Source organism: Astyanax mexicanus, chromosome 1 (genome assembly GCF_023375975.1).
Source record: "Astyanax mexicanus isolate ESR-SI-001 chromosome 1, AstMex3_surface, whole genome shotgun sequence".
In the NCBI taxonomy this organism is placed as follows: domain Eukaryota; kingdom Metazoa; phylum Chordata; class Actinopteri; order Characiformes; family Acestrorhamphidae; genus Astyanax; species Astyanax mexicanus.
In genome coordinates this window covers 97,358,319-97,371,807 of record NC_064408.1, presented here as the reverse complement: position 1 = coordinate 97,371,807, position 13,489 = coordinate 97,358,319, and the positions used below count along the sequence as shown (strand labels likewise).

The 13,489-nt window shown below is 37.0% G+C and overlaps 3 protein-coding genes across 5 annotated transcripts in view; 1 reads left to right on the top strand and 2 right to left on the bottom strand.

The window, feature by feature from the left end:
* trim55b (tripartite motif containing 55b) overlaps positions 1–325 on the bottom strand; it is a 30,137-nt gene extending 29,812 nt beyond the window's left edge. The window contains exon 1 of the mRNA XM_022682260.2: positions 72–325. The gene's annotated coding sequence lies outside the window, so the exon portion shown is untranslated. The remainder of the gene's footprint in view (positions 1–71) is intronic.
* A 984-nt stretch (positions 326–1,309) lies between these two features.
* On the bottom strand, positions 1,310–8,774 carry dnajc5b (DnaJ (Hsp40) homolog, subfamily C, member 5 beta). Its single transcript, XM_007248941.4, has 5 exons — positions 8,590–8,774; positions 7,859–7,981; positions 5,183–5,396; positions 4,183–4,357; positions 1,310–1,686 (listed from the first exon to the last, which is right to left on the bottom strand). The coding sequence occupies exons 2-5, from the start codon at positions 7,969–7,971 to the stop codon at positions 1,601–1,603; spliced, it is 588 nt and encodes a 195-aa protein (XP_007249003.2). The 5' UTR covers positions 7,972–7,981; positions 8,590–8,774; the 3' UTR covers positions 1,310–1,600.
* pde7a (phosphodiesterase 7A) overlaps positions 4,239–13,489 on the top strand; it is a 54,248-nt gene continuing 44,997 nt past the window's right edge. The window contains exon 1 of one of the 3 annotated variants that reach the window (XM_022682236.2): positions 4,239–4,359. The gene's annotated coding sequence lies outside the window, so the exon portion shown is untranslated. The remainder of the gene's footprint in view (positions 4,360–13,489) is intronic. The other 2 variants (XM_022682223.2, XM_022682211.2) reach the window with 2 other exon arrangements.

The following is a 13,489-nucleotide window of genomic DNA, read 5'->3' as shown; positions in this document are numbered from 1 at the left end:
ATGTGTTTGCGCTGGTAGGATCAGCGGGCTTTGTGATTTGATATGATATGTGGATTATGGGAATAGTTTACCTGAATCCTTTGTTATTACCCTCACAACACCGGGATGCAGCTTCTGGGGCAATGCTTACAAGGCTAACACACTGCTAAGTAACTAGGAGCTAAATTATTCCCTGATAACACGCCTCGGAGAGGTTCTGAGTGATACTGAAATATAGAAAAAACAATTATATTACCGCGGGGTTCCGCCCTTCATTGTCTCTTGTTCAAACCAAGATATGGAACTAATGTGTCTAATGTGTGTCTGTTGTTGAACTACAAGCAACATTTCAGAGTCCTGGAGCCTTTTTTTTTTTGTAAGAACAACCAAAGATTTTTCTTAGTCGAACCACTGAGAAATAAATAATTTGGTCGTACGTGCGATCAAATTGATTACAAGTCACCATGTATACTTTTGGATTAACACGACAAAACAAATATCAAAAACTTAATTTTATAGATTCAATCCTTGTAGAAATATGTCTGATTCTTTACTGGAATGTATTTTTCTTATTATTAAATGTTTGTATAGCTATTATAACACTGCAGGTCCTTTGGCACAAATAAAGCTGTGTCAATCTGTAAAGCATATCTTAAACTATAGAGCTATTGTCTCGAAATAATTCCTAATTCCTAATTGGTATGCAATTAAAACAACACTTACTTTAAATATTTTATATGTATTTTAACATTTAGTTCTAAAAATCAGGCCAGAACTTGTTATATGGAACGCGGCAAAACATTAATTTAAGCATTTGAATGGTCAAATGATTGAAACAGACATATAGAAGCAAATAATACTTTTTTAAAAGAAGCTAATTTCATCTCCAGAACTAACCCAGCTTACATTATGTAAATAAGGTGAAATTAACAAATGCAGATTCACACACTGTCCTGAGTTTTATCAATCTCTAAAACATATTACCTTAAAATATAGACCTATTGTCTCGAAATAATTCCATTATCCCTGTACGTTGTATCATTTTACTGTAACAGTCATTAGGCCAAAGTAATGCTGGTAGTGCCTTGTTCTCTTTATGCTAAGGTCTTATTTTTTATAGTCTTAATCATGTTTAACATTTTTTATTTGTCTAGAAATCAAATGATTGTTTATTCACTCAAAATTATTTAAAACACTTTACAATAACATTATACTATTGTAATGGGTTTTACAAATAGTACTTTTAGTACTTATAGTACTTTTTTTTCTTGTCATCTTACAAAAGATTAACAAAGAAGTAGCACAAATTGTCATGAAATTCTGCACTTATGTGAAAACTAGTGTATTTTATTCCTTAATGTACTGAACATGAGTCGTTATCATCAACATCACAATATTATCAATCTTAAATATTTATATATGCACAAAAAAATCACTGGAATAGTAATTTATAAGTTATTTACAGACAGCATTGATTGAAGACAACAGTAGACTAACGCATTGTCAGGTGTGCATCACATTCCTGTATTAAAAGTTAGGAGATAAAAGATACTGAACGACTAATCAAATCTAAGTTTGTGAGAAATTGCTGTCTATCATGTGTTTTTGTCATGTTTTTGTCTCAGGTGTACGTTCTGTGTCCATCCCCGATCAATTGGGTCTTCTCACTGGCATTGGTTGGCTGATGCATAACAGGAGTGTCGCCATCTGTGGATAAAAAAGTAAGTAAAGACAGTAATCATCATCATCATCATCATCATCATCAACAACATCAACAATACCCCCTGAGCAGTGTTACATTACAGAATAGTTACTAATTACACGTCCTGTACAAAATGAAAAGTGTTTTGTTCAGTCCAAGGACGGTACAGAGATTTACTGTTGGTCTTCCCCAGCAGTCTGCCATTTTTTCTCATGGAATGAACAGTATGTCCCCCTGTTTGAAGGGCATTCCACTGTTTGCTGGCTTTTACCCTGCAGTGGGCGAGGTTGTTTGAAGCTGTCTGCCCAGAAAAAGTTCTCTGAGGCTAAAGCCATGGCACTGGATGTTCGGAGAGTTTTTGAGTAAGTCACAATGTAAACTGTCCTTTGTGGTGTTAGCCTGAACAATATTTTTAGAACTAGCATAGAGCATCCTGTCTGCTGGAATAGGATACACAAATGCGGTGTGTTTGATTGGAAGAGCTGTGGGCAAATATGACATGAAAGGGACTCATAAAGGCTAGTGTTTCTTGTTGTCTCAATCTCGCATGATATTTTTCAAAGTGCAGAAACAAACAGATTGTTTCCTATTATCGAGTGATAACTAAAAATAACGGGTATGCAAACTCACTTTGAGAAATGACTCAGAGGCAGTAATTATCAGTTTTGTGAGGGACTTCAGCAGACATGAAAAAAACCTCCTACAGCTATCTGGCACAAAAACAATGGTTTATATCCAAACATCTGGCTCAGACGTATCTAGTCTATTTATTGTCACTAACGGGGTGTCTAATTGTGTTTAGAAAAAGATGTATTTTAAGCACTGGGCTGTGTGGACCAATATCAAAGCTCCACTGAAAACTCTTTCTTTTTCATTTGCTCTGTAAAACAATGATGAATCAATTAAGGGTGATTTAATTTTTAACTATTGTTGAACTTTATTGAATGTGCTTTTCCCATCCTGAGCTGATCTGTGTGCAAAACACTAAATATCCAAATTCTTGTTAGGAACAAAATTGCTAAAGATCTAAACAAATGGATCTGCTTGTATGAAGTATGTATTTTTAAAAGAAATATAAATATGTCTTTTAATCCTTAAAGTATTTTATGATTTTGCTTTCAGTATTTGACCAAGTTTCTTTAGTCTTACATCCCATGTATGGTGATGTTCTCACAAAACCTCTCAAACATTTCAGCTTTTAAATCACCGTTTCAGGGTTAAGTTGCAAATAAAATCTTCAGAGTGGTTTTCATGTTACATGCTCAGTTTAAGACCAGCGTTGATCCTGACCTGATACACACTATCCATACCAAATGATATTGATACTATCAGAAAATATTAAATTATATACGTTTTAAAAAGATTTTCTGAAACCAAACCTTTAAAAAATCCTGAAATACTATGCCATTTTGCAACATTTCAAAACGTCAAAAGGCCAGTAGAACAGTAGCAGCAGATACATGTAGTCTTACAGTAATAGTGTGGTGAGGTGATACTAGTAATGTATCAGATTTTCTTTTCACAATTTAAGTTGTGTTATTTTTATATAGTCTCATTCGCAAGTTTACTCCTCCAGTGATACCACAGCCCTGTGTGGTCGGAAATCCAGGTCAGTATAATTGGCTTCCCTCTCTATGGGTGGGCTCTGTCTCCTCTGGTCACTCAGTGCAGTTCTAACCAAAACAGGCATCTGTTAGCTGAACAGAATTGTCTTCCATGGGTGTTCAGCTCCAGTGTCGTTGCATTAGTAGCAGTGTGAGAACAGATATGGCAGTGCTGCATGTGAGTCACAGGGACCACATGCTAGCCTTCATCTTGCTAGCTTGCTTGCATCATGTGATATGGCCAGAACAACTTAGCAGGTGGAATTGCACATGACTGTACTGCGTGTGAGTAAAAGAATACTAAAATTATTGGGTAATGTTTATTTAATATTTCTTCTTTTTTTAAGGGGCATCTTAAATAACGTTTTCCGCTTTGTAGTTTTTAAAGTACCAGGTCAGTTTCAATATTTTCAGTATAAATATTGTTAGCAGTAAAAAAAAAGTGGTATGATGCCTTTATGACATTTTTTGTGTGTTTGTGTACCGTACCAATCAAAGGTTTGGACATGTTTTGTCAAATGTTCTTCCCATAATATGGATTAGAACATTACTCAAATAGGGTTATTTACTGTATACCAACTCTACCTCTTCACAACGCAACTGATGCTCTCAAACACATTAAAAGGACAAGAAATTCAAGCAATTAACTCAAAACATTCAGTATAGCTGTTAACTGAAAGCCATTTCAGGTGACTTATAAAGCTGGCTGAGAAAATACCAAGATGTGCAAAGTTGTCATCTAAAATATAAAACATATTCTGTTTGTTTGACAGATTTTTATTTACTAAATAATTCCATATATATTTTCTACCATGCTGAATTTTTAAATATAGAAAAACATTAAATTTAAGGTGTGTCCAAACTTTTGACTGGTACTGTGTGTCTGTGAATACTTACCCCTCTCTACATCTGTGCGGATCTGCTCTTCCAGGTCCTCAGGAGACACATAACACTCTGGGTCTTCCTCTCCAGGAGTGCGAGGCTTACACTTTCCACAGCAGCAGTTGAAGCAGCAGCACAGACAGCAGCAGAAATAGCAGCCCGTCAGCAAGCCACAGATTGCAAATAGACCCTGTAAGTAAACATGTACACAAAAAAAACATTTTAGGTACGTTTAGATACAACAGCACTAGCAATAGCATCAAAGTTTTGATAGTAAAGCAAAAAAATAAAATATTAATTTCCAGGCTGTTTTATATATTGTTATTAGTAAAGCGATAAAGCAACACTGTTTTTACATCCTTTTAATAGTCTACCATTCTGAGTATGAAAACATTTTTAGTGATAAACTGATGAGATACCAGTAGCACCGGTATATAAAATAGTCATGAAATGTTAACTCGGGAAAGGCTTGGAAATGCCTACAGCTGTTTAATTTATGAGGTGTTATTCTGTGAGTAAGGTTAAACACTGTCCAGCATGCACATAGCAAGGCGTGAATCATTGCATTTCTAGTGATAGTGGGTGCTAGATGGATGTGACATTCCATTTCCGAAGTAATGTGGGCAATTTAACATTCCTCAATCCACAGTGTCACATGTGTACTGGGCATAAGGCATTGATGTCCACCCACAGTGGACAGCATTTATTATTACTCTAATAAATCAGTAATAGCAGAATAAATTGCCTTTTAAATGTATATTTTTAAAATATTAAACTATTAAACTATTCAAGTGAATACATGGCAGCATGGAACACCTGTTATATAATCAGAACACACAAAAGATTCAGTTCCACACACTGACACACTGTTTTTACTATAAACAATATTGACTTGCAGCACACCAGATCTAAATGGACAAGGAGTCCCAGACAACATCTCTAAACATGTTGCCAATGATATATTAGATAAGGGGTTAACTCAGAGACAGTATGATGCTGTGCTGAAAAATCTCACCTTGGCCCACCAGCTTGAGAGCATAAAATATGTGTTCACATTCTCTTCTCCAAACTGCTGCGAAACGTACAGACCCAAAGAGCCGTACTTGTCGTAAATGTTCCTTTTCGTGACGTCAGACAGCACAGAGTGTGCATTATTAAGCTCCTTGAATTTCTCAGCAGCCTCTGGGTTCTCAGGGTTCTTGTCAGGGTGATATTTTAGAGCAAGTTTCCTGCAGATATGAACAAAAATGACATTTATCAAGCCATCAGATTTCTAAAATCTATTTCTTAGAATTCTTTATTGATAAAGTATTTAGATAAGTGCACAATGTTGACAAGCATTTAGATATATAAATGTGTGCATCAATGCAGTAAATTGCAGTTGCTTATGATGTCACTGAAGTCATGGTTTACATATAGTTTTAAGGCAAATTACTACTCATCAGTAAACTTCTGTATGTGCTGTAAAGCTCAGAGGCTCAGTAGTTACCTCCTTCTGTGTTAGTTTGACTCATTATCAGGCCGATGACGATAGTGTGGAATGACCTCACACCTGCTTTTTTTAGTGAACATTTTTCAACAGCGGGTGAGGACCTTTAAGTGCCGCTGTGTGGTGCTGTGAAATTAAATCTGTCCATTCACTAAAACTGCAAGATAATCATTTAATTATCTGCAATTAATTACAGAACAGTGCCGATATTTTAAAATAGAAAGTGACAGAATTAGCTCATCTGAGAGAACTTTTGACCTTTATGAAGTCCTCAGATTCCCGAATACTAATTAAAAGAATTCTGAAAATGGCTCTAATCCATGTAAAATTGCAGTAAATGAGTTACAGTGAATGCACAGTGTCAGCATTATTAAACTGAATTGTGTTAATATCTATGTTAACTTTGGCTATTTTAGGCATGTTTTTTTAACAGGCGGTTAAAAGAGGGAAGGCTAAGGTTATAGAAAATGAGCATTGTGCTCACACATTTGTCAGCATATGCTGGGGTTAATGCTGTGTAGGGTCCTTTGGGAAAAGCTGAGCACCATTTGGATCTCAGACAGATGTTTGTCTGTTATGGATCAGATGCCCTTATTTACACCCGACTTTTACCTGCCAACTGAGTGTGTGCAGAGCGCAGACCCTGTTAGCAGCTCTGGCAGTGTGTCAGCACATGAGGGTGAGGAGAGCATCACCAACTGCTGTTATTTCCCCTATTAGAATCCTCACATGCTATTTATAATTCAGGTCTACAATGTCAGGATCTTTGAACTCAATATAGGCTGAATTTCCAGTAGTGGTAGTGAAACCAATGTAGATTTTTAACAGCAAATAGAGGAAATCTCTGCTGTGTACTGAGGAAATGGGTCATAGATGTTTGCTTCTTTCGTTTTTAAACTAAAACTAAGAGACTCATATAAGAATAAGGAAACGTGTTTATTAGTGAAGTAGACTTGAAGTAAACAGTGAACATTCCATTATTTGGTGAACTACTACTTCTTTCCTAAAATTCAGTACAAACATCTAAAAGTTAAACTAACTGACTCAGTTCATCCCAGAGGGACCATTGTTCGTTTGTCCTCATATTAAACTCTTTAAAACCCTTGGCCTAAAATACATTAAATAAACATTGCCATCTTTATTTTTCGCCACACTACGCAGAAAATTGTCATTTCTCATCAACATTTTATAATGCTCCAAGCACGAACACTCATTAATTTTTGATTAAGCCAATGGCCTCTGAAAGAGTTGCTATGATTACATATTCATTAACTGCAAACAAGCACTGTTAAAATGCTTACCATTTAAATGGCTCTTAAAGGCAGTGTGAATTAGTGCACGTAAGTACTGTAATTGTTAGAGCATCACTGCAGGTTTGAGTGAACTCTTGTTATGAAATCGGCCCACTTGTTGCTTCAGTGTTGCTTTAGTGCTCTTGATATTTTTAGATGAGACGAGCTAAAGCTCTCTGAGTACATGGCGGTAAGACAAAGGCAAATTGCACACTCTGCTAATACCATATTCTCTATAACCATTTATTAATGTCAAATAAGCTTGATTTTCACTGATGATACAGTACAGTGCTTCTACTGGTTAATGAAGGAAAGGCTGAAAAGAGGGATTATTCGCCTCTGTCTGTGTTTATCCTCTTTTTCTGGCCTTCTTTGCTGTATTAATTTGCTCTATGAAGTAATCATTGTGCAGTTATTTATCAAAGCCATTCCACTGTTAACCAAGGACAGTGTGTTTCAGCCAAGCGATAGTCATACACACAGTATGACACAGAGTATTCTATTATAATATGTGAAGTAAGACATGCCATCTGTTCACTATGAATTTTTTAGTCTCACAAAAGTCACATTTTATTCATACATCTGTTCAGTTACCAAAGGCTATGGTTATAAAAGAAGATTTTAAATTTTACATTCTTCACCTATTATTCTATTCTATACCATTACAAATATTAATAAAATAAAATTACATTTATTTGTAGTACCTTTATCAGACACTAGAAATATTTACAATCTAAATTTTACAAATAAATAAAGTATTGTTTAGGACTGAGCACTGGCACAATCCATAGGGAGAAGAAAAGATATAAACTAAGAAGAGGAACTAACTAAAAGACTATATGGACAATAAGATATGTAGACACGTTAAACCAATGAACAGGTAAACAGGAATGAATTCAGGTAAACTCACCTGTACGATTTCTTGATGTCGTCATGGGTGCAGTTCTTGTCAAGGCCGAGTATCTGGTATAAAGCCTCACCTGACGTGGACAGGGCTCGTTGCCTTTGTTCAGTCATGTTCATTGACCATTACCTTAACATCAAACATGATATTAGTTTGTAAATCACAGTCTTTAATATAATATGGTTGCCTTGTAAGTTTTATGCTGGAGCTACTATGCTATTAATGTTGCTTAAGAAAACATTAGCCTGCAGAACCTGATTACAAAACCAAAGAAGCCTCAGACAATCAACGGCATTTGTTGTTGTTAGAAAAAACTATGTGAATTTGATTTAGTAAATCAGCACCTTAAACAATATCTGACATGTATGACAGTTTTCCATCAGATCTGTCTGAAAGAACATGTACATAAACATGTGCACGATTTCTTATTGTATGCCAAATGAAATATAGCAAATCTCACAAAACAGACCCCCTGAAGGTTACTGTGGGGGGTTATATTAACATTTCTTGAGATTAATTCTCAGAAGCATTCATATTTCTACAAATCACCTGTCTGAATAATTCCTTCACTGTTAGTGAGCCTGTATTGAATATTTAATAATCCACAAAATTATACAACCTACAGAAAACTCGGTCCAAATCATATGCAAGGGGAAAAAAAAGACAAAAGAAAATGAGATAAGAGAATGTACATTAGAAGCAGCAGCAATCCCACAGAAAGCCATTAGCTATCTTACCTGTTAAACTCAACTTCAAACACTGCGGACGTCGGTTCTTTCCAAGGCTAGGCAGACAGGTCAATGGAGTCCGGTTGCTCCTCTATAGGTGAGTAGATTACTGGAGAAATGAATTATACATGGAGCTAGTCATGAGCTCAGGTAACTTTAGGCCTGTCTAACATGGTTGCCAACAGGCTTGATTGGGTTTCAGTGTGTATGATCATTGAAGTATAGAAGAAGGCTCTGATGTATGGTTGACCACTGTGCCTTGATCGGTATCTGAGCTATGATAAAGGGAAAAAGGCATGATGATAATGATAAGGAGTACTATCTGATCTTTTTTTTTATATCCAATCAGCATCATTTCATCTTGAGTGTTTTGTACTCGGTTTGCAGAACAGGCTCTGGAGGTAATGCGCTTATTAGAGACATGCAACAGCCCCATCTTGTGGTTTCTTGTATTAGTGTACACTGTTTCTCTGCACTGTATGTGGGTAAACATTTAACAAATAACAGTGCATACCACGATTAACTAAATATTTGTTGCATTTATTATCATAGAACACTATATTTAACATAGTACTTGGGTACTATGTTATGTATGTTATGTATGTATTTATAAATATGTATACGTAAGGTTTGTAAATATATTGATCACTTATCATTTTTATGGCATGTCTTTGAGCATATTGAGTGCCTAGTAATTCTGCATCAGCAACAGTTGGAAAAAGGACAATGATAGATGTTGTTTGAGAGAAAAAACATGTGCTAGTCTTCTCCCTCCTAGTGTTGGGCATTGCTAATGAGGAGATTCAAACGAAGGACTGGGTAATTGACTGGGCCTTCCAGACAGGGTAGAAAAGGGGGGATTCTTTTAAGCAAATGAAATTAAAAGCAGAATAGTCATTTTTCCTTACAGTTGTTAAGTGGAATTCGCACATTGAGCCACCAAACAGAAGGCATGTTTTTTTGGACAAGCTGAGAAATACAGTACCATCACTAAAAGTAAAACAAGCATGTGGGCTGTCATGGTGGAGTAACATTTTAACATTTTGACTTTTACATAATTATGTGATTCTGGCTCTACAACTTTACACAGTTCTCACAAGCGTTGCCCGTGATACCTGGTCACTTATATAAATAATTGACAGTTTTGGAAGTTAACAAGCTTCTGGCAGAATTCAGGTTGGATATTTGATCACTTCCTATTTCAGGTCAATACTGAAAAATGAAAGCCCATTCCAAAAATGTAGTGATCATCCCAAGAATATGTTGCTACTACCACTTTTCCTAGCTGGCCACCAATGTCAGTAGATGTTAATATCAGGTTGAATGTTGCTCATGATGTTAGATGACAAAAAATAATAGTTGTTAAACTATGTGCCTGCAGGGTTACTAACAATTGCTTTTGTGTTCTTGTGGCCTCACCCTGATCCCTTCAAACATCTGTGTCTCATCTGACCATAAATCGTTCCTCCAGAAGGCTTTTTATTTCTACAAAACAAGCCTGCTGACTTCTCAATATGTACAGCTATGTAAAGCACAGCACACCAAGCAGTGAAATGATTTTTGACTGTTTGGTCATACAGACAAAATAAAAAAGGTCTGATCTATTAAAATATAGACTGAAAAAATACATTGTCAAGAAATATAAAAAATCCCAAATTAAACAATATGAAACAGAATGTATAGGAACAAGAAATAATAAATATATAAGAAACGCTAGTGTGCTTTTTAGATAAACAGGACTCATTTAAGCCCAGTGAATTTGTTTATTTTTTATTTTATTTTCTTAAAGAAATTATATTTAAAAAATTCTGTACCATATTAAGCCAGAGGTTATCCTTTATTTTTACTTAGTTGCATTCAAATATAAATGACTAGTAATAATTTACCCATATGCATAGAAATAATTTCAGTACATTACAGTGCAATTACAATGCAATATGCATGCAATGCACAGTCGTCTGGGAAGTGCTGTATTCTGTTTAATGTTGGTAGTGTGTGTGGTGTAATATTTCGCTACTTATTCTAGTCTGTAGGTTGCAGACTGGAGACTTTTGAATGAAAATGTTGAATACTTTATATACACAATAATTATATTGTGTTAATTTCTTGTTATAACTCCTTCCATGTCATTAAAATACATTAAGTATGGTAAGGAAAATACACATACAATAAGTAAATTATCTAGATCATATATGTATGGTTGTGCTTTTAGTACTTGGGGTATTATTAATTCAAAATGTTTTGTAAAACTGATTGTAATTTTTATGCTTTGGGCCACTTTCCCTAAAATGGATAAGACCTTAGCCTAGACTACACAACAGCAGTCTGAATGAAGATTTTCCATTGAAAATTTTTCATTTGTATATGTTTGAATAAAATGAACATTGTTGTTTTAATCTATAACATGGGAAAAAAATAATTTCAGAAAATGAGAAATGACTGAGATAACAAAAAAATGCAGAGCTTTCAGACCTCTCAAAAATTGCTAAGAAAACAAGTTTTACATTACATTACATTACATTTCATTTGGCAGACGCTTTTGTCCAAAGCGACTTACAATAATGAAGTACAAAAGTAATAGGAATTTAGATAACCCATTTTTAAAAGGGCTTAAAGGAGGTCGAAGGGAAATAAAGGGATAGAGAAGTGAAGGAGGGGAAGAAGGAAATGGGGTTAGAAGTAGTTAGTGTGTTAGAGGTGTTAGGAGAGTAAGTGCTCTTTGAAGAGCTCTGTCTTCAGGAGTTTCTTAAAGATAGCGAGAGATTCTCCTGATCTGGTAGTGGAAGGTAGTTTGTTCCACCATTGGGGAACTCTGTATGAGAACAGTCTGGATTGCTTTGTGTGAGTGTTTGGCAAAGCGAGGCGACGTTCATTGGAGGAGCGCAGCGGCCGGGAGGTAGCGTAAGCCTTCAGGAGTGAGTGCAGGTAAGAAGGAGCCTGTTCTGTCATCACCTTGTAGGCGATTGTAAGAGTTATGAATTTGATGCGAGTATCAACTGGTAGCCAGTGGAGCTCAATGAGCAGCGGGGTGACATGAGCCCGTTTTGGTTGGTTGAAGACCAGACGTGCTGCTGCATTCTGGATCATTTGGAGTGGTTTTACTACGCAGGCCGGTAGGCCAGTTAGCAGGGCATTGCAGTAGTCGAGGCGTGAGATGACGACTGCTTGTACCAGGAGTTGGGTGGCCTGTTGCGTCAGAAACTGTCTAATTTTCCTGATGTTATAAAGCGCGAAGCGGCAGGATCGAGCAACCGAGGCCACATGGTGCGTGAAGGAGAGCTGGTCATCAACCATAACACCCAGGTTCCTAGCATCCTTTGTCGGTGAGAGAGAGAGAGAGAGTCGATACTTATAGAGAGGTTGTGTTGAAAAGATGGTTTTGCTGGTATGACCAGAAGTTCAGTCTTTGAGAGATTTAATTGAAGGTGATGCTCCTTCATCCAAGAGGATATGTCAGAGAGACACGACGATATCCGTGCAGAGATTGAGTTATCTTCAGGTGAGAATGACAGGTATAGCTGGGTGTCATCAGCAAAGCAATGGTAGGAAAAGCCATGTGAGTGGATAACCTGACCAAGAGAGGCAGTGTATATTGAGAAGAGAAGGGGACCCAGTACCGAACCCTGGGGAACCCCAGTGGATAGGGAGTGGGCTGAGGACAGCTGTCCTTGCCACAACACCTTAAACGAGCGCCCAGTGAGGTATGATCTAAACCATGACAGCACATTGTCTGAGATCCCCATGTTTGAAAGTATAGTTAGGAGGAAGTCGTGGTTGACCGTGTCGAAGGCGGCCGAGAGGTCCAGCAGAATGAGCTGAGGACTGGCCTGCAGCTCTAGCAGTTTTCGACGCTTCAGTCACAGACAACAGAGCCGTCTCGGTAGAGTGTCCTTTTTTGAATCCAGATTGGTTCTGGTCCAGGAGGTCATTCTGGGAGAGGAAGCCAGAGACCTGATTTAAAACTGCTCTCTCGAGTGTTTTAGAGAGAAGGGTAGTAGTGAGACCGGTCTGTAGTTATCAACCTGGGCGGGGTTGAGAGAAGGCTTTTTAAGCAGTGGTGTCACATGTGCTTGTTTGAAAGCAGTTGGGAAAACACCAGAAGTTAAAGAGGCATTGATGGTGTGAGTGATAGCCGGAATGATTGCAGGTGCGATGGTTTGTAGTAAGTTTGAGGGAATTGGGTCAAGCGGACACGTAGAAGGACGGCTACGTGTTAGGAGAGCCAGTGTCTCGTTCTCAGTGACAGAAGTGAACGAGGAGAGCGCAACGCCTTCGGTGGAGGGACACCGGGCTGCAGAGCATGTAGTAGGACTGCTACATGTTACATCAGTAAACTGGTTGCTGACAGCTACCACTTTTATATTCATAAATTCATATTCATAAAGCTTTAAGAGTTCAGAACTCAATATTTGGAGGAATAACCCTGGTTTTTAATCACAGTTTCATGCATCTTGGCATGTTCTCCCCCACCAGTCTTACACACTGCATTTGGATAACTTTATTCCACTCCTGGTGCAAAAATTCAAGCAGTTCAGCTTGGTTTGATGGCTTGTGATTATCCATCATCTTCTCGATTATATTCTAGAGGTTTTTAATTTGGTAAAATCAAAGTAACTCATCTTTTTCAAGTTGTCTCTTATTTTTTCCAGAGCTGTATATAATTTATGACATGGGTCCTTTCTGAAATCATCTACCTTTTCAATAAAAAGAAAATCAAATAATTAATACTGATTGATTAAGATTAAAGTTCAATATTTTCTCTCGATTCTACCAACAACCACATGGTGACTGTTTTGTGTTTGGTTTTGTTCACCTTGCAGAAATGAGTAATATGTGTTTAGCCGGTTTAACCACTAGATGGCACCTAATAACACAGATTACTCCAACAGGACCAGAGAAACCCCTCTTT

What these genes read in the sequence shown, in the direction of transcription:
- dnajc5b (XM_007248941.4), bottom strand. Translation starts at nt 7,971, where the DNA reads ATGAACATGACTGAACAAAGGCAACGAGCCCTGTCCACGTCAGGTGAG. An exon ending in TCTCAAGCTGGTGGGCCAAG is followed by an intron (nt 4,358 to 5,182) that starts GTGAGATTTTTC and finishes GTTTACTTACAG; the next exon opens with GGTCTATTTGCAATCTGTGG. An exon ending in CCGCACAGATGTAGAGAGGG is followed by an intron (nt 1,687 to 4,182) that starts GTAAGTATTCAC and finishes TTTTATCCACAG; the next exon opens with ATGGCGACACTCCTGTTATG.